This window comes from Monomorium pharaonis, chromosome 7, assembly GCF_013373865.1.
Source record: "Monomorium pharaonis isolate MP-MQ-018 chromosome 7, ASM1337386v2, whole genome shotgun sequence".
NCBI classification, from domain to species: domain Eukaryota; kingdom Metazoa; phylum Arthropoda; class Insecta; order Hymenoptera; family Formicidae; genus Monomorium; species Monomorium pharaonis.
Genome location: NC_050473.1, coordinates 19,479,913 through 19,501,607, shown reverse-complemented (window position 1 = coordinate 19,501,607; position 21,695 = coordinate 19,479,913). Strand labels below are relative to the sequence as shown.

Below are 21,695 nucleotides of genomic sequence, written 5' to 3'. Positions count from 1 at the left end.
GTTGAATTTTTATGTACATACTTTTACATATAATCTTTTGTAAATTTTGTGCAATAACTAATGCAAAACGTAATTTTATGTAAAAACATATGATAGAAAAATATCAATTATCGTGAAAAAAAGATCATTCTTGTACTAATCAGATGTACTTAGTGAACATTATACAAAAAATAGATGTATATAATGTTATACACTGCCCAACAATGATTCGTTCCTAGGCACTTCTCGCAGGGTAAGGAAAACTTAAAAAATAGTCATAGTGCCATCAGCCGGCAGTGGCTGACTGGACATATTTATCTCATTATTGATCGCTGCGAAATGGAGATCGAGCTAGCTCGCTAGATCGAGAGAAGTCTATGCCTTTTACCCCTCAAGGAAGTGTCTAGGAACAAATCGTTGGTACATAGTTACATTTTATGTACATACATAATTTTATTGTACAGCAGCATTATTATATATATATATATATATATATATATATATATATATAAAACATTGCTGCTCTAAAATGAAACTATGTATATAAAAAATACATCCACACATTTTACATATTATATCAAGGTGTGTACTTAAATTTCATAAAAGAATTGTGAGTTTCTCATTTTTCTGAAATTTATTTAGAAAATTTTTTATTACAGCTTTGAAATAAATTTGTTATATATTTTAATGTTCTTTAATCTTGTAAAGAAGAGTCAAGTTTTGAATATTAAATTCCAGAAAGTATTTTAAAAAAATAATATAAAATAAATAGTATTACGATTTGTCCATATTTGCTCACTAACAAAGTACGAAACACACGACAATTTAGAATTATCTTTAGATTACTATTTAATAAATACTTGCGAATCACATAGAATGTACGTGAACATATATGAATATATATGCCATATTTATTGCCCATCGATTATTGACATTTTGTATTATAAAAAAATATATAATTTTGTCAGGTAGAATTTAAATTTAATAAAATTCTTTAAAAATTTCCTTGAATTTCAATAAAATTTTATAAAAATTATGATGTTCAAGGATAAAAAAGAATTCCCGAAAATTTTTCCGATAGTGCACACCCTGTACATATGTCTATAAAACAATTTTATGTATATTATACATTTAACTATATATGTTGTTAAACGTTGTTAGTTTGCAATATTGTCTGATTTTCTGTTTGCATGTAAAATTGTTCGCCGAACCACTCTCTATGCATCTCCAGATAACTGTAAAAACATATCACATTAAACACTTATCATGAAGCGTGCAATATTTAATTATAAAGAAATCAACTAGTTTTAATTTACCACATACCTTAGAAACATATCTAAATATTTCAAAAGTACCTTCAGCTTTTTGCTTGATATGTCTGCGGATTGTAATAACTCAGGTAACTTGACTAAAATTGAATAACATCATTTATTATATAAAGATTTGACAATTTTGTATGTATTCGTAAAATAAAAGACGACTTACCAAATAATCTAGTTAAATGAATGGCACCATAGTAAGAGGAAGGACTTGGGATTTCGCTTTGTCTGGGGACTTGAGGCATTAACCTCCATTTATTTGACTGTTGAAGTAAACTATTTACTTGAATGGACGTAACAACAGGCGGCATTCTTAGCGTTACACCTCGCGGGCTAGAACAACGGGAACTTGTACTTGCTATGCTACTAAAACAAAACAATCATAAAAAAAAACATTATATCCAATTTCAAACAAAGGAAAAATTTGGAGGAAGCAAAATTTCTCATGATGTTGTTACATCATGCAATAATAAAATGTAATTTTTATAGAAGAAAAAGAAAATATGTCGAAAAAAACAAGAGTTAATACCAAATAATATAAAAAATTTTTCTGAAATTTAAAACCATTTGATTATTACCTCGATAAATTGCCACCATCTTGCTTTCCTTCATCGTAAGACCTTAATTGTCGGCTTTCGTCAATTGAGCTTACACGACACGATCGCAGTCTTCGCTTAGAATTGTTTGATGGCTTAGACGTATTGTCCATCTCAGAATCGTGCTCTTGAAAGGGTGGCAAATGAGCGTATTCCGTCTCTTCAAACTCTTCTTTCGCGGATATTTCCAAATTTCTTACAACAAAAACATTTTTGTAATGCAAGTAGAGATCACAACAAAATTTGAACAATTTTATTTATATGAAAATGTATTTACTCTATTGTTTCCTCCTTTGGGCTAATAGTCGCTTGTTCATTAATTAATAAGGTAGACTTCAGGGAACAATATTGCTCCCCTTCTTGCCGGTACAAGAGGAGATGAGATAATGTAAAATCAAAGTATATGCGCAAGCCATCCGCGACTTCTCGGCATATGTTCACTTCATTCACCGTTTTCTCTATTGTATTATTCGCTTTATTTCGCTGAGGCTTTTCTGGAATATTCGTCAATTGCGTCGTAGTAAAGTGCTGTACCCAGGATTCCAAAATATTTATCACAGTCGGTTGTGCGGGAAGCACTACAAGCTGAAATAAATATCGATGATATACTTGCGTAATATATGTGTCATTTTAGGGAAAAATTAGTTATTAATATAAATCATCTTGTATAAATTTTCATTTAGAAGAATTAAATAAAATGTGAACAACCATAATAATTCTTGGTTATTTTAAAAATATATCTTGTGTTGATTAATTATAATCTATGCATCTATTAATATTTGAAAACCAATTTATTGATTTTATTTTTATTAGTTATTAATTTATAATCCTGTTCTAAAATCCATTAACATAAATCATTTTGTGTATAAAGAGTGACCACAAAAACAGGCCTAAAATCGCCCGTTTCGTGGACATCGAGGTTTGAGTCATAAATAATTGTACATCATTTTGGCAGTAAATAATTGTACATCAATTGTAAATAATTGTACACATTTGGCAGTAAATAATTGTACATCATGAAACATCAATCCTCTGAAAATTTCAGATTGAGCATACTTTTTATTACTGAGATATGAAATGTTAAATTGGTCACTATACATAAATGAAGGGTATGCCATTTTATCCGTTCAACACAAAAAACTTCGAGGTTATTTCTCATATAAAAAATGTTTTAGATAAGATTTGTTTATCTGTTAGAAAACTAATTTATCATGACCTCAAATCGACGTTTAAGTCAGAATCATGTTGAACGTGTAAAATGGCGTAACCTTTATTCGTGAATAATATCAACTTTAACCCTTCATATCTCAGCAATAAAAGATTTGCTCAATTCGAAATTTTTAGGAGATGAATGTTTGATGATATACAATTATTTACCACCAAAATCGTATCAAAACTCGATGTCCACGAAACGGGCGATTTTTGCGGTCACTCTTTTCATTTAAACGTAAAAATTGAATAACATGAATAATTATAACAGTTTTATGTATCTTGTATTGATGTATGACAATCTACGCATCCATTAATACTTGAACCCAATTTATTAACTTACTTTATTTTTATTAGTTATCACATCATAATCCTGCTCTAAAATCCGTTTTAATGTGCTACCTATCTCAAGATCGATTCCTGGTTTTATACTGGCTCCAGACTGGCTGCCACCACCACTGTCCTCGTCGTCACTTGTTTCGCCCATGTAATCGGAACTACTCTCCGTATCTTCTTCCGTGTTTATTTCCTGTAACATATGTAATTCTTACAGATTTTGTTTTGTTACCTTTGCACCCCTTCATCTCTAATCTACAGTATGACAACAATTCAAGGATGCATTACATTTTACAAATGTATTAATATTTATATTTTAAATTATATAGGTGCATATATACAATTTATTTCCTTTATTTCTTAAATCTTTAAAACTTTCGACACAGCATTAAATAATACTAGCCTCGCGACGCCAATCAATTTTTCACATATAAACACATTAGCATAGATTTTTAAATTAATGAATTAATTTCTTTTTTTCATTAATGCACAAAAAACTTTAAATTGATTTCATTACCATTTGTAATATTATAAATATTTGAAAATATTATAAAACATTTACTTCTGTATCGTAATCGGCGTGTTGACCCGAACTGCCATCCTCGGAAGATCCAGTTGTGGCTGACGTAGCTCGGCTGCCGCCGCTTCTCGCTCTACGACGAGGTTCCTGATGTTCTGTTTCGGTTAAGCGCTCCGACATCTTGTGACTTCTTTTCTTACGCTCACGGCGATACAGATAAGCACCCCTGTTTCATGAGAAGAAAAGATACATCATCACATTTGATTTGTACAATGTTGAAACAGTCGGGAAAATACGTACAGTTGAAGCTGTGCTTTTTGCGCTAGATCTCGCTGAAGCTGGCGATTTTCTTCTGTATCTTTAAGCACATATTCCTCTGTCACGCAACGGTCCCAAGATGAATTCCAACCCTAATAATGATGAGGTGCAATTGTACAATATGCAAGGGCTAATATATAGCACAATAATCTAATATGACTCATTAAACATGTATTAATTTTTAAATCTACTGAATCTATACACTTATAATTTGTAAACATTATATTTCTATTTCTCTTTAATACTTTTATATAATTTATACAATTAAGTAACTTTAATTAAACTCTTTCTAACTCACTTGAAAGTGTATGAGGTATTCCACCGCTTTTCTACCTCTTTGATCTTTATTGACGATGACGTCTAGTACCTGCAAACGATTTTATAATTTAATTTAACCTGCAGGTTTCTGTATTATAACAAAGTTAGTCGTATCTATTTGTACAAATTTATTTCTACAATTCCTATAATTTACAAATTCGTTATATTTTGTTATATTTTGTGCATGCAATTCTATAACCTCAGAGATCACCTTCACTTTTGCAACCTATATTTCAGTTTTCACAAATGTTGTATTGATAATATTGTCACCAGGCTCGGCATTTAATTTGCATTTTATATTTATATTTGCATGTGTAAAGCTACTACTGTCAAAGATGCAAATTGAATGCAAAGTGTATGTACATGTCTCTATAGTAATATGTATATAATGCTACCTTCGAGTCATACAACACTTTCGCTTTCGTAGGATCCGGCTCGTAGCACAACACTTTCTCCCCGTCGGAGAACTTGAATTTCGGTCCTCGCGTCGATACCATTGTAAATATTTAACGGAACGCAAGAGGTAGGTATTTAAAGTACATAAATCACCAGCATAACCTGTACGAAGGTCGACCAGAAGTGAACATTTATTTATCCGATAGCTATATGAATTCTTGACGGTATAATCTCAACTTTCACAAAACTATTCCGAATGGCAAACTGAATTGTTTATTTAATTTGCTGTTTAATTCATTGTCACTTTTAAAAATGTCCTCCCGGCGTCGCACTTGGCGACCTCGGCCGCTCAGCGTTGTGTTGTGTAGCGTATGCAAGTGTATGATTGTGTATAATATCTTCTCCCCGTTCTGAAGTTAAGGCCCCCACACACACTTTGGCATAACGCATAACGAATGTACATAAGCAAATTAATTGGTTCATAAGCAAAGTGCATAAGAAATTCGATTGATTGAATTTTCTGCCTAAAAAATTCAATCAATCGAATTTCTTATGCACTTTACTTATGGACCATTGTGTGTGCGGGTTATGTAAATACGTTAAGGTGCCTTTTCACGCTGATGCTTGACGCCACAGATTTCTGTGCTTGACGCTCATTTTTAGCGTCAAGACATCACGTGACTAAAAATGACGAATGGGTATCATTTTTAGGCCGGTATTTATAGTCGGATCTTATATTTAAGATCATCTTAAGTACTTAGAAGTCTTAAGATGCCATCAACCAATCACAGAGCCGTATTAGCATCTTAAGACATTGCTTGAGATGATCTTGAAATAAGATTTGATTATGAATACCGGCCTTAGTCACGTGATGTCTTTTGAAAATAAAGGGCCATCTACAATGGAGTGTTTTAGCCGTAACAGCACTAAAACTACGGCAATGCTGTCTAGAATAAAAACGACATAGCAATAACATACAAGCCGGCCATCAAAGAAAGGCGACCAAAAACTAATCCCGAATGCCCTAACGCTCATCGTAAGCACGCAATGAATTGGCTCAATGTCTGCTGTAGGCTGTAAACAGTAATGCCCAGTCTACAATGAGTCGTTGGTCGTTGGTCGTAAGAAATTTAACCAATTATGTTCGGTTATTCTTCTCTAAGATCAACAGTGATTGGTTAAATTTCTTACGACCAACGACCAACGACTCATTGTAGACTGGGCATAAAGCAATACGAAGTGGAGACATTTTCTACGACTACTGCTACGGCCTACGACTCTCCATTGTAGATGGCCCTTTAGGGTCATACCCTAAGTGCTGTTATGGCTAAAACACTCCATTGTAGATGGCCCTTTAAGCGTGCGCGTGCAGTCACATGGGGCCAGCATACAGCGTGCCGGCGTATGGCGTAAAGGAATTAGACCAATCACAAGGTTTACGTTCGTATTGTTAGCACAAACATTAGTCTAAGGCTGCGTTCCGTTTCACGCATGATGCGCATAACGTATTGTTCATCTTTGTTTAAAGTCAGACAAACAACAAAGATAAACGATGCATTATGCGCATTATGCGTGAAACGGAACGCAGTTTAATTCCTTTACGCCATACGCCGATACGCTGTACGGTAGCCCCATGTGACTGCACTCTCACGCGTCAGCGTGAAAAGGCACCTTAAAAGTCCAATATTGACCGCGTTCAGCAGACACAACTGTTGAGCGAGTGCTCAGTGATTCTTTAATATGATTGGTTAATACCTTTAGATCTAAGGCTGCGTTCCGATATTCACTGCCAGTACAAAAAATCTATAGTTTACGTCACATATAGGCCGGTATTCATAGTCAAATCTTATTTCAAGATCGTCTCAAGCAATGTCTTAAGATGCTAATACGGCTCTGTGATTGGTTGATGGCATCTTAAGACAGTACTTAAGATGATCTTAAATATAAGATCCGACTATGAATACCGGCCATACTGTAGATTTTCAGTATTTGGCTTGTTCTTTTTCGCTGTACTGCTGTGCACTGCTGCACTGGTGCAATAGATTAACGTAAGACAAAAATATTTTTTCTCACTCTAACTTATTGCACCAGTGTAGCAGTGCAGCGAAAAAGAACAGTCCAACTGACAGTAAATATCGGAACGCAGCCTAACTAATCATATTAAACTTTAAAGAATCACTGAGCACTCACTCAACAGTTGTGTCTGCTGAACGCGGCCATTGTCTTGGATTAGGTCCACCAATAATTTTAGATATTATATGGAATCGGCAAATAATTTAATTAATTTCTATCATAATTTTGAACAGTAAATTAATGAAATATCATACATTCACGATAGATTTTTTCTTCCGTGTTATGGCTCGTGCGGATCGAGCTCTTTTCTCGGCGCGCTTTCATTCGCATAATTTGAAAAATTTAATACCTCGGTTACTGGTGGACCTAACCCAAGATCTAACTCAAGACTTAACCAAAGATAACATTCAATTTATTTTCAAAAAATATTTTCTAAAGATTATATAATAAATATTGCAATACTATTTTTCAAGATATTTCTAAAAATAATTTAAAAAATATTGTTACCAATATTATTTACGTATTTAAAAAAATAATTTTTATTTGTTTCATTATTTCAGAAAATCTTTATGGTAAATGTTTTACAGTTATTTCTACATCATTTATAAAAATATTTACAATACATATTTAGAGAATATTAACAAAATATTTATAATAAACGTAACGTATAAGCCCAGATAGCACAGAAAATTTATCATAAATGTTCATAAATATTTTACAAATTTATTTTTAAAAAATATTTTTTAAAGATTATATAATTATTTTTCATAAATCAATTAGAAACGATACAAAAATTATTATCAACAATATATGAAATATATTTTTAAAATGTACTGAAAAATATTTATGATATGTGAACTCGAAATATTTTTTATATTCTTTGATAATAATAGTATAAATATTTATTTTAAATATTTTCACAAATTATCATAATTTTTTTATACCTGGCAAACTCGAACATAAAAATATGTACAAAACATTTATCATAAATATTTTTTTCTTATAAATATTTTATAAATATTTTGATATTGTAATTTTTTTGTAGGTCATACAAAAGTAAGTTTTTTGATTTTTATTATGTCTAAATTTTGTTGCGTAAAGAATTTGCATTAAATTTTGTTTGCGGAATGAATATTCTGCCGCGGAAACGTTGAGGATGTTGCAGAAGGCCTTTGGTGATAAGGCTATGTCACAAAAAGATATTTACAAATGGTACAAAACCAAAAACTCGACCCATATCGTTCCACAACTACCGTATTCGCCTGATTTAGCACCGTGCGACTTCTGGCTGTTCAACAAACTCAAAAGACCGCTCCGAGGACGCCGTTTCGACTTAATTGAGGAGATAAAAGCCGAATCGAAGATTTAAGAAAGTATTGAAGGCCACTCCGGAAAAAGACTTCTCTGATTATTTCGAGGATTGGAAAAAACGTTGGCATAAGTGCATTGTGTCGGACGGGGAGTACCTAATATAGCTTGAAGGCGACGAAATTGATTTGGAAGAATAAATAAAGATTTTTTATTTCATAAACAAATTCACTTTATTTTTTTATCACAGTAGTATATATATATATATATATGAGAGAGAGAGAGAGAGAGAGAGAGAGAGAGAGAGAGAGAGAGAGAGAGAGAGAGAGAGAGAGAGAGAGAGAGAGAGAGAGAGAGAGAGAAAGAGAGAGAGAGAGAGAGAGAGAGAGAGGAGGAGGAGGGATAATAAACAATAAAATTTAAATGTGTTTTAAAATATTATCTTTGAATTCTTTTGCAACCTTCTCTTATTATTTACACTTACAATTATGGACACATATGGCCTTATTTTTTATTAATCAATTTCTTTTATTCGATTGCGCGCGCGATTAGAAAAAGGGCAGAACAATTGTAAAATAAAAACGGTTTATAATTTCACACTAGAGAATTTAGTTGTATATAATATAGTAATTTAATATTTTTTGAAACAAAAAATTTATGTCTATAAAATTAATTTAGTTACGTTAAAAACTGCATAAACAAAAATAAATTAAACGTTACGTAAAATTAAGTTAAATAAAAAATTAATTTTAAACATTTATTATTAAATTAAAATGTTCCACTTTTTTATTAAATTACTTTAAATATTGTAATAAATAACAAAATAATTACAATATAAATTATAAAATATATTTAATATTTATTTGTAAATTAAATTTATATAAAATGTTTTTTATATAAAAAAATACATTTTCCTTTCCTTTTTTCTTTAACATAGAATAAATTAAATTGTTAATTTAAAAAAAGAAAATAAATTAAAATTTGTGTTTAAAAAATAACTAATTAAAATAAAAAATTATTTAAGATTAAATAAGTTTAATTAAAAGCTATTTTAATTAAACTAATTAAAAAAATTTATTTTTTAACTTTTAACTTTTTAATTCCTAATAATAATATAATTCTAAAAAAAGAAGAATATTTCTATACATGTATATGGCAGAACAATTGAGTAGTAAAAAGAGTAATCAACGTTCGTGTTTTATTATAACAGCATTAATCTTTCAGGATTTTATTTTTTGATCGCTACATAAATATATCATATATTAAAACTCAAGTTATTTTGAATCTAAAATTGTAAGTAGTTTGTAACATATTTCTTCAAATAATTTCCATTTATATATTAATATACACCTTTCCTTTTATATTTTCTATTAAATAAATATACATGTGTACATATATTATGTATGTATACATATTTGATCCATTCATCTGTCATTATATTTCTCTGAAATATCTCTAATCACTCTAATGCCTCGCTAAGTTTTCGCTATAGAAATATCATGAACATTTAAAAATAAAAAATCTACAAATTTAATGTTTTTTTTAATTACATACGTTATATATCCTTTTCGGAAGATATATATGCTCGAATCTCGATTGAAATAGCTTTAAAACAAATAGAAGAATTGATGTGATATTTATCGTGCAGCGACTTAGTAATATTAGAATTGAAAGCGTGAAGCAATAGAAATGAATTGATCACATGAACCAATAGAAATAATCGCTTGTTTGTTCAATTAAGTACAATTCGTTTAAACTCGCTATTCCGAGACAACAATAATATTTAGATTCGAGCATATTTTAGTAATACATAACGCACAATTTTTACTAAACGTAATTTTACATTAATCTAATCACAGAAAGCTACTTTTGATTGTGCCACATCAATTCAGTGCATATAATTTACGTAAGAATCTGTATTTGTCAAGCATGATTGGCACAATTATCGACAGTATCGGAATTAATTGGAGAGCAATAAAATAATTTTTAACTAACATCTGTTAAGAAGATCTATTTCTAACGTCATTTCTTATCTCAGTGACCATTTAGATATTTTGCACAGCAATGCAAATCAGATAATTGTGGGAGTCCGACCTACCCACACATTTTCATCAATTATATGATACATACATCACATAATTATTTGCTACACCAATACAACATAGTAAATCCATTTCCATTTATTAATTTTCTTGTCCTGTTTCTGAACTGATAGAAAAGTCGATTAATAAATAGAAATCGATTTTGCCCAAATAATTATCTTTATAATATAATCTTTCTCACTATGTGTGCTATACATATATGTCTATATATAAATCGCAATATTTTGAAGTTTAGCATTATGAGTACAACGTAAGTAGTACAATCACGATAACAGTGACTAAATGATTCATACAATTCATGAATATCAAGCGATTTCTTATAAATGTAGTAAAGTAAATTATAGTAGCAAGTAAATTGGCAAGATATTTTACATTGCTTTACATAAAATTTGTAAGAGTATATACATTTAAATGACATAAAAAATTTCAAGATCTCTACTTAAATGCGATATCCAATATACTATGTAGTAATGGACTCGAGGCACTTGTAATATACAAGGCTCGAATTGTTTCAGGTACTGTACAAAACCAAATAATTTTTAAAAGCCATGAGTATCTTAAAAATATATTTCTCTTTTACGACACTTTACATTATTATTTCCATCCATTCTCTACTTTATACACAGATAACAATTTTATTTTTAAGAATTTTAAATGTTTTAAGTGTATTTAAATATTTCAATAATTTTTTCTTTCTAAAATTTTCATAATTTTTCAAGCTTTTCCAAGAATTAAATTTCGAAATTTAAATCGTGTGATTAAAAATAATGTTCAAATGTATGATTTTTGCAAATTTTTTAAAAGAATCGTCCATCACTGAACATCTTCCACTAACAAGTTTTAGATATATTTCTCAATAATAAAAATAACAATAATAATCATATATAAATACAAATATAAATAGCTTTATTAGAATATAATCTAGAGATAATGACTACTGTTTTACTTTACTGTCGCTAAACAAGTGATATAAAAAGATACAAAAGAAGGAAGCATAATGCTAAACTCCTAAGTAGAACCATTTATCCAGCAACATTAACGACAATACGTAACATACAATTACGTTAGGATATTTTTCCCTATACATAGCAATACACATTAGAATTCTTTTTAACAAAAAGAAAGCTCATCGAAACCGAAGATTATTATTCATAGAATCATTAACATTTTTACATTAATTCATAAAAGGACAAATGTATACATAACACATATGTACAAACGAGATTCGTTTCTATTATGTACCAGATTTTAAATGCAATTATAACAATGCAATTACAAATAGAAACTACTGAGATCTGATTATTATAAGTAAAGATATCTCGTTTTAACAAAATATATTACATAAAAATAGTATTTTATTCTCTTAGTAAATATTTTGTAATATCTGAAGAAAAACAATAAGCAGGTGTTTTAAGAAATGGATTTTAGGGAATTGCGCATACTTAAATGCTGCTACGTATGACACAGTATTTTCGTAATGCGACTTTCTTTGGTTCATTTTTTTTTTAGACAAAAATATCTCGTATTTCCAACAATGCTTTGTAGTTTAATATAAACTATCGCATTTGACAGAAATTCGACTATCTAACGTGGAATGCACGAAAATAGTTAAAATTATGATAGATCTATCCAACTGATTATTCTTCAGACCAGAGTGACAATTACAGTGACATAATTTTTTCTTCGATACTCGCGATGTGTGCATCATATTTTTGGTGTATAAATAAATTCTTCATAATGCGAAATACATAAAGAATCAAGATATTAAAGAAAACTGTTTTCTTTTAATATCAAAATTTATCATCTTTATTTGCAATTAAAAACAAAATAAAAATTAAAAAATAGAAAAATAGATTAGGAAAAAATATTTCATCTCTGGTCATGTTGAATTTCAATTAGATAGTCCCATCACATTATGATATGGCTCTTACATCTATAAATACAAAATAAATTTCGTCGTTACGAGTTAACAAATTATTATAATTATTTGATACTGATTGCATTGTCATCTGTGTATAACGTCTGCTGAAATATTAGAAAAGACTATAGGCAATCTTTTCTAATATTTTTCAGGTAGGTAAAAATAATCCCTACAGCAGTTTTGCCGTTAAATACATATTTATAAATTAAAAAAATATTTTATTATTTAAATATTAATTTAGCATACCCCTATTTTCCAAAGAGTCTCTTAGCGTTTGGAAAAGTTGCATTTGTTGCTCCGGCTTCAGGCTATAAACCTATAAATCAAAGGATGTATACAGTTTAAAGAATGGTATTTACTTATTAGTTATTAAAATTTAAAGCAGAAAGAAAAAATTAATACTATTAAAATTTATATTATAAAATAATATAATTTTGTTATTTTACCTGCTGTAATAGCTTTTGAGGCGATGCAGTATGAATAAATGAAGAAATATAGACATTCACGAATGTTGCCATTAAATACTGACAGTCGAATCTATCCATTATTCCACCATGACCAGGAATTACATCACCAAAGTCCTGTAAAGTCATAAAAACAAAACAATTATTGTATCAAAATATATAACGTACAATTTATATAAATTATATTTTTTAGAAAAACTTGAATAGTAATGTCATTTTATATAATTTTTAAATAAAATTTAAATACTAAGAAAAAATAATTTTGCAATGAAAAAACACAATTTTTTTCTATTTTTTACAAAAATTCGCAAAGTTAGACTTTGTTTTGATTCGCTTAGGTATATATATGTTTTAATGTGATATTCAATTACCTTAATTTTGAACGCTCGTTTGAATCCGCTAGCAAAGAACCCTCCAAACGGACCAATTACAGAGCTGAATATGGACAGCGACAACGAATGTAGAACAAATGGATACAATGTCAAGGTAGACTTTCCGTTTAACTGCACATATTAAAAAATAATTAAGCAACCATATCCATATTATACGATTAAAATATTCATATATAAAGATGCGTTACCATTCTTGATATCACTTGAAGGCTGCTTGGCAACGTGTACTCTTGTGGCTGAAACAAGCTCGATGGTTCACAGTCCATAGTCATTCTTCCCAGAGTTTCGCTATACTCGATGGGACAGACGAAATAGCGATACTGACACATAACGTAAGACATCTGAACAAACGAAGTATTACATTAACACACAATACTCGATCTTATTTCCATATGCATATGAGACATATTACCATTAATCCAAGTATGACAGTCGAAATACCACCACCAATAAAGCCCTCCCAAGTTTTCTTCGGAGATAATTTTATTAATGGTGTTCGCCCAAAGAAGAAGCCAAACATATATGCCATCACATCATTTATGACAATCATACTAACAGGTACAATAAACCTAAACATAACGTAATTAATGTGTATGTATGTATATTTTATATAAAGTTTTGATAGGAAATATATATACCATATCAATCCTTCGAATATATTCTGGATAATAAGATAACTCTGTGTCACAACAATAAGTAATGCGACGTGCGTCCAAGCAAATAAGGAAAATTGCTTCATATAATATTTTTTCACGAGTGAGAGTACAAACCATACGAAGCCAAGGATATAAAGACAGAATGAGATAAACCTATGATACGTAACAAGCACACGTAGATATCCCTAAAACATTGAAAATTGAATTATTTCCATTATATATGTTGAGCGAGTATATACTAATTTAATATATTTTTAATTTAATACTGTTTTTGGTTTTTTTTTATTCTATTATGTCTACATCAAATATCTTTAATAAAGAAGCCTCACAGAATGATGAAGCCATAACAAAAGTATTGAGAGATAACGCTTGTCAAGGTTTTGCTATTGATTTAAACTAATACTATTGATGATATATATAGATGCGTTTTACAAATCGTCTTTTTTCTTTCTGAAAACATCACAAGTAAGTAGCATAACAAGCTTATAAGAGCATTTAACTCATGTAAATTGCACGTTTGCAAGAAAATTAACATTTGTTTATGAATTTTATAATTCTACATGATTCAAATGAGAAGAATTAGTTAATACTTACCGTTCGATTGATCACCACTGCAAAATAGTCCATTAAGTTTTCTCCATAAAAAAAGTAATTCGAGGTTATCAAAAAATACCATGATAAAGATCTGAACCACGGTAGACCATGGATCCTATATACAGCATATCCAATGTTAATAATTTCTTCGAAGCATTTTACTTGTACAATCAATGTCTATAATACAAATACATATTAATATTTTTACATAAATACACGTACAAAGGCAATTACTTAATTACTTATAATATTACATAATTATATAAATTATGTTTAGAATATTTAGAAAAAACCTACTGTAATCATCAACGCTAATGGACCTCCATAAATAATGAGACAAAATCCAGCTATCATAAACCAAGTAAAAATAGTTCTAATTATCCAATTTCGCCAACTAAAAAAAAGATCACGATGTTAAAAGTTTATAAAAATATGATGAAATAATTACGCGAGAAATGATGATATTTTTACCGATCTGGAAGACCGGAAAGAACAGAACTTAAAATATGTGGGGTATGGTCAGTTCCTTGAGGTAGAGTCTTTGCTAAATCTTCTACCTCCAATTTCGCATCATCTTCAGATTCAACATCTTCTTTCTGAAAAAAATTAAGAAATTATTAACATAAACTACTAAATTTATCATAAAATACAGGTATCTCTCTACTCACAACTATCTAGGCTTATAAATTTTTGCACTTATGATTGATATGCTATTAATTAAAAATTAACTAATAGATTATAATGAATACGTAAAATACAAATGCTATTTTTACTTATAATTAATTCGATTTATGTTCAAAATTGCAAAATTCTATGAAGAAGGCCTATATATATATCTCATTAAAAATACGAATCTCTACTATATGTATATTAATAACTATTTCAAGTATTAAAATAAAAGTATATGAAAAACACTTGTAAATATTATAGAGGCACGGCAGTGCCTCGCGCACGTACACTTGGCGCGAGGCACTACCGTACCTCTTGATTTTATAAATATTAATCATTTCATCTTCAAATTATACAAAAAACCTGTATTTCAAAAAAATATTTTTATTAATATTATATGTATATATATACAGGGTGTCTCAAAACATGTGGGTCAACGCTCGTAAAAAGGTAGAAGGGATCGAGAGGAACGTAAAGTCCAATATTGACTTGGGTTACTGTCCACTAATAATCGAGATATAAACGTAACGGAATCTGCAAATAATCTAATTAATTTCTATCGTAATTGTGAACAGTAAATTAATGAAAGCTTATTATACATTCACGATTTTTTCTTCCGCGCTATGGCTCGAGCGAATCGAGCTCTTCCCTCGGCGCGCTTTCATTCGCACACTTTGAAAAGTTAATACCTCGATTATTGGTGGACCTAACCCAAGACATAACCCAAGATAATATTAGACTTTTATGTTCATCTCGATCTCTTCTACCTTTTTATGAGCGTTGACCCACATGTTTTGGGGCACCCTGTATACACATACAATATATAATTATATAAATATTAAAATTCTAAGTATTAGTATAAACTAAAATAAAACACATAAGAGAAACACACACACTCATAAACATTATTTTATAAATATACCTTTTAATTTTCAAATTATTCAACATACAAAAATAAATATGTATTTACATATCTTTCATTAATATTACATAAATATGAAACATCAATATGTAATATTATATATTAATATTATATGTTAATAATCCTAAATATATTCATTAAAATAAACATATAAGAAGACATTTGTAGATATATTATTTTGTAAACATTACTCTTTCATTCGTTAAATTATTTAATAGCTACAAGAAAAATGTTAATGACTGCGTTCAGCGGGGAAAAATAGTTTAATAATTAGTCATTAGTTATGACTTTACTTCCTCGCCGAGTTTAAACATACAAACGAATCATATGAAAAATTTATCAAGCGCTTACTAAGCTGTTTTTTCTGCTGAACAAAATCTTTCTGTTATATTCTATTTACCAAGTTTTTTAATACCTATAAAACGATGTAGATTCATCTATACAAGGCTAAAGTAATTAACACACCTATATTCGGAGATAAAAAACCTATGGATGATAAAAATATTCTATTTAATATTTTTTTAGCTATATTGCAGTGTGATGAGAAATGAGAGTCAAAACCGTAGACAAATTGCTTAAATATCTAAATATAAATTATTTTCAAAAGGTACGCATATTTGTTACATATTATTTCTCTGGTATCGAATTAATAACGAAAATGATATGAAATTCGAAGAACAGGACGGTATCATCATGTGGAAATATAACGTTCGCGACCGTTAAAGCGCATCGGGGACACGCGAGGGCACATTTTCTAATTAAAAAGCATCGACCAAACGTCGCGATTGTGTCACGACACCAGGAGAAATAAAGCAGAAACGCGCAACCAGGCAGGAGCGTGTTAAAGGTAAAAGGTTTTTTCATCCCCCCCTCCCTCCCCCTGTGGGGACGGCAAACGCAGCTCGCGTGAATCTCATATGATCCTAGCTAAAACTCGACTTTGTTCCCAAAGGGAGAAAGAGAAGGCGAAATGATTCGGCGCCATTACACCTTCGCTCCTTTAACCCACGGTAACCCGGATTTGTTTGCTCGCTCGCTCATCGTTCCTGCGCGCCGCGCAGCTGATTTACCCCTAAACAGTCCCCCTCACTCCCTTACCCTGGGAAGACGTTATTTGTTTCGCGTGCACGTGTATGCACGCGCATACGTGCACGCGACACCGACAATGCCTCGTGTGTGTGTGTACGTGACACGTATCAGTATCCATGACACGGAAATAGCGCGCGTGGTGTGTCTGTAGCTGTCAAATACGTGTCAACAAATAATCGCTCATCGGCGCCAACGGCGCAGATCGATAGCCGTCGAACGGTGGCGGCGGCGGCGGCCACGTAAACATTGCGGGAAGGCGCGGGTCCCAGGACAACTCCTGAACTCCTGAACTCGGGTTTTCGCAAAATGAAAGGGGGAGGGGGGAGAGGGTAGCAAAAGAAAAGGAATGACGGAAGGAAATTTGTCTTACCTGATCGTCGCTGACGTCTCGCGCCGCTGCCGACGACGTCGCGTCGACGGTCCTCTTGCGCACCTCCGACATATCTCACGACGGGAACCTCTCTCTCCGCAGGGATCACAGGAAAGTTTGCGAGGTTCGCTCGGCGACTCGACGGCGCGGCAGTGAGAGCACTCGCGGTGAGGAAATGAGCCGAGGGCCGAACGCCGATTTACGTTGTATACGTACGCGCGCGCGCGCGAGCGCGTATTTACATATTCGGGAAGTCAGCGGAGTGCCGGAGCGGACGTGACGGGCGGGCACGCGTCGCGTCACGTCTCGGTCTCGCGTCGCATCGCACTTGGCGAAACTCGCGCGAACAGCCGATCGCGGGATCGGAGTGCGGAATGCGCGGACGAGAGTGTCGGGGAGAGAACTTCGGCCGAGCTCGGGGAACCTCGGTTAAATCAATGATAATCACGGTCATTGACGTAGAAACGTATATAGACTTGTCATCGCTAATGGCCGGTCTTCATGGTGGATTCATAATAATAGGCTGGTCTTCATGGTTACCTACCTATGTAGGTATGCTACACTGTACATTTTTTTAATTTTTAACATTTTTTTAAATTATTGATTATTGACATGAGATTGTCCTCTTTGCTTCTTTTATTTTTATGCAAACTTTGATTATATGAAAGAATTTTTTATTCTATAAAGTCATTTCAAAGATATTTTATAATAAAGAATTTGTTTTTTTTATTTTATTATTATTATTATTTTTTTAAGAGTATCTTTTCCTAGACTTTTAATCTTAAAGCAGTATCCATAGTCAAGTCTAAAGGCCATTCCATAATTGCATAAACGTATTAAATTGTATACGTAAAATTGTAAAAAATTGAACAATTACAAATAATTATTTCTTTGGTGATCGAAGAATAATCGACTGTGATTATATAGTTAATTTCTTACAACCTTATGTTTATTAACTACGTTTACGCAATTGTAGTAAGCAAGAAACATATATTAATCAACGTTTTTAAAATGTTGATTTAAAATTTTTTAAACATTATAACTTAATGTTCATAAATATTTTTAAAATATTACTTAATAATCTTGCTGTTCTAATATTATTAAAATATTTTTAAAACATTTTTTAAATGTTTTTTAAATGTTATTAAACATTATGTCATAATGATGTATTGTGACATATACAACATTAAAAACTACATACTTGAAAACGTTACTATGTTAGTAAATAACATAATAACGTTGCAGTAATGATTTTTTGCTTATTATCTTAAGATAAGGGAAGTATTATCTTAAAATGTCAATAACAAAGTTATATTTTGAGAGCTTTCTAACTGAATATCAAACAAAGACGGAATTACTGCTGTGTCGATTTGTGTCTTATGCTGGAAAGCTTCCTATATATAACATTATTCCATTCTTTAGAAGAATAGAATAATTGTGATTGTTCAATTCTAGAAGAAAAGAACTTGAGGTACGCCAGGTTCGCCAAAAGATAGACATACTATTATGAGTGCATTCGGGAAGACGCTATTAGCGCTATCAGCAGTCTATCCTTGTTTTACTTTTAATGAGTAATGAAGATATACTGATGCTGGTAGCGCTAATAGCGTCTTCCCGAACGCACCCTATGGCGATTCGTACCACTTGCTGGAAAACTCCCATTAAAGATTCATGTTACGCAATTGGGACTAAGGCCGGTATTCATAGTCAAATCTTATTTCAAGATCGTCTCAAGCAATGTCTTAAGATGCTAATACGACTCTGTGATTGGTTGATGACATCTTAAGACAGTACTTAAGATGATCTTAAATATAAGATCCGACTATGAATACCGGCCTAAGGCTGGTATTTATAGTTGCACACAGCCTCAGTAAGAGACAAAGGGAGCTTTCCAGCAAGTGACACAAATCGATACAGCAGTATTTCTGTCTTTGTTTAATATTCAGTGAGAGATAAGGATAGAATTACTGTTGTGTCGATATGTGTCTCCTGCTGGAAAGCTTTCAAAGACAGAATTACTGGTGTGTCAATTTGTGTCTCTAGTTGGAAAGCTCCCCGTGTTATCGCTAGAGGGCCATTATTTTATTCGAGTGAGTCCCAGGACGCGCACAGTGTAAAACGGACACTACCAATCAAATTCTATAAATTCATCCTAACTTTAACTAACTCAGCAATCTGATTAGTGGTGTCCGTTTTACACTTTGCGCATCTGGGGCGCTCCCTTTTATATTATTTTGTATACATATTAATTTGTATAATTTTAATGTTAAGCGAATATTGTCGCCAATTGACAGCCCCTTATGAAAAAAGCAAATCACTTTAATATTGTTCATAAACTTTTTTTGTTATTGAAATAAAATTGACCGTTGCCCTTTTTATTTTTGTACATATCCGATCAAAAATTTTTCATGTAAAAGTATGTAAAAATCTGTAGAATTATGTATCAAAAATGTCCATGCAAAATTTTACATTGTATATTTTTATTTAATTTTACATATTTTTATGTAATTTTATATAATTTTGATATAATTTTATAGATTTATACATACTCTTGTATAAAAAAATTTTTGCCGGGAAAAAAATTGCTTATTTACAATTATATATAATTACATATAATTATACATAATTATATTTAATTATATATAATTACATATGAATAATTCTTTCTCAATAAAAAATGTTTTATGTAAAAGTATGTATAAATTTGCAGAATTATATCAGAATTATATAAAAGTATATAAAATTATGTAAATATATATAAAAATATACAATATAAAATTTTGCATAGACATTTTTGATACATAATTCTACAGATTTTTATATATTTTTACATGAAAAATTTTTGATCGGGTATTATACTTTATAATTATGTAAAAGATTTTGAAAAACTTAAATCTATAGTCAATTCAAAGATATTTCTTAATAAAAAAAATATCTATAATTTACTTCACTATTTAGGATCCCTTTGAAACCATTTTAAGTACTGTGTTAAGAAAATGTCGTCATCAATTAACCAATTACAGAGTTATATTTGTCATCATTACAAGACGTAAGCAGGGGAAAGTGTGGAGTGGATCTCATTTCGCGCAAAAAATTGCGACCTTATGTAAAATAAGACAATAAATCTTGTGCTTTTCGCACGTGTACATTCCACATACACCCATACTTACGACTCAATACAAGATACAATAAAATTGTTCTGTTCCACATAGATTTTAATTTGACTTTCCGCGCGAGACAAAGTCCACTCATACTTCTCTAATACTTATACGGTTATATAAAATTAGTATAAAAATGAAATATTATTGTTTTTAAAGGAAAGTATGTCTTTATAAAAGTAATTATAAAATACCCGTAGAAATTACAAATTACGATAATTTAACACATAGAGGAAATATCTATATAAGCTCCACTTCCTTGAAAGTATATATTAAGTTTTCTTTATAGCACAATCAATATTGATTGTACATATAGATATTTATTACTTCTGTGTTATTGTCATAGTTTGTAATTTCTGCAGGTATTTCTACTTGTTATAAAATATATTTAAAAATAATATAAGTAATATTATAAGTAACACATCGGAAGATATATGTATATACGGTTCGTCTTGTTTTGATGAATCAAAAAGGTTTAGCACAGATTGATTTCAAGTCAGGAAGCAATAACAATAAAAATAAAGGAGTCTAATATTGATAATAAAATTGTCCAACATACGCTGGGCCAGTATTAAAAGTGCATTACCCTGGCGAGAATACACTGACAGAAAAGAATGCTTAACTCAAATAAATATTCATTTGAATAGTACCAATAACGTATTTTATAGAAAATGAATAATATTTATTTCAAATAAGAAATAATTTCTAAATTATAAAAAGTATTACTTGTTTTAAATAAGTATTATTGATTTTCAATAAATTAAATATGTTATTGGTACTATTCGAAGGAATATTTATTTGAGTTAAACATTCTTTTCTGTCAGTGTATAAATCGGAGCGCAAGTCGAATGTAAAAGGTTAATAATAGAAGCGTTAACATTTCTTTTCACCAGGGTGGCGTCTCGATATTTTGTCATGTTCCGTTGATCTTGCTAGCGCGAATTCTTTGCAAACACATCCTCGTCTAATTAAGTAATAAAAATTAT

The 21,695-nt window shown here is 30.7% G+C and overlaps 2 protein-coding genes across 4 annotated transcripts; both read right to left on the bottom strand.

The window, feature by feature from the left end:
* Window positions 1-590: 590 nt before the first annotated feature.
* Window positions 591-5,551, bottom strand: LOC105830875 (male-specific lethal 3 homolog). Of its 3 annotated transcripts, none has more exons than XM_028192950.2 (10): window positions 4,991-5,551; window positions 4,576-4,644; window positions 4,260-4,369; window positions 4,002-4,185; window positions 3,447-3,632; window positions 2,172-2,479; window positions 1,877-2,089; window positions 1,465-1,664; window positions 1,303-1,387; window positions 591-1,214 (listed from the first exon to the last, which is right to left on the bottom strand). In XM_028192950.2, exons 1-10 carry the CDS (start codon window positions 5,090-5,092, stop codon window positions 1,127-1,129), a joined length of 1,545 nt encoding a protein of 514 aa, XP_028048751.1. In that variant the 5' UTR covers window positions 5,093-5,551; the 3' UTR covers window positions 591-1,126. The 3 variants fall into 3 exon arrangements, with proteins under 3 accessions (XP_028048751.1, XP_012525998.1, XP_012526007.1); XM_012670544.3 differs by having other exon boundaries at window positions 1,465-1,661; XM_012670553.3 differs by having other exon boundaries at window positions 1,465-1,631; window positions 4,991-5,550.
* A 4,015-nt stretch (window positions 5,552-9,566) lies between these two features.
* LOC105835217 (phosphatidate cytidylyltransferase, photoreceptor-specific) lies at window positions 9,567-18,090 on the bottom strand. The gene is made up of 10 exons (XM_012678277.3): window positions 17,552-18,090; window positions 14,973-15,097; window positions 14,799-14,895; window positions 14,502-14,678; window positions 13,890-14,092; window positions 13,664-13,820; window positions 13,440-13,592; window positions 13,231-13,362; window positions 12,842-12,976; window positions 9,567-12,711 (listed from the first exon to the last, which is right to left on the bottom strand). Exons 1-10 carry the CDS (start codon window positions 17,621-17,623, stop codon window positions 12,628-12,630), a joined length of 1,335 nt encoding a protein of 444 aa, XP_012533731.1. The 5' UTR covers window positions 17,624-18,090; the 3' UTR covers window positions 9,567-12,627.
* Between the last annotated feature and the right edge of the window lie 3,605 nt (window positions 18,091-21,695).

Bases quoted from the DNA above. Each gene is read 5' to 3' on its own strand.
- LOC105830875 (XM_028192950.2), bottom strand. From the start codon at position 5,092: ATGGTATCGACGCGAGGACCGAAATTCAAGTTCTCCGACGGGGAGAAA. The intron at 4,370-4,575 runs GTGAGTTAGAAA...CATCATTATTAG, and splicing joins AATACCTCATACACTTTCAA to GGTTGGAATTCATCTTGGGA. The intron at 4,186-4,259 runs GTACGTATTTTC...CTCATGAAACAG, and splicing joins CAAAAAGCACAGCTTCAACT to GGGTGCTTATCTGTATCGCC.
- LOC105835217 (XM_012678277.3), bottom strand. From the start codon at position 17,623: ATGTCGGAGGTGCGCAAGAGGACCGTCGACGCGACGTCGTCGGCAGCG. The intron at 14,679-14,798 runs GTAGGTTTTTTC...TTTGTATTATAG, and splicing joins CATTAGCGTTGATGATTACA to ACATTGATTGTACAAGTAAA. The intron at 13,363-13,439 runs GTAACGCATCTT...TAATATGTGCAG, and splicing joins TTCAAGTGATATCAAGAATG to TTAAACGGAAAGTCTACCTT.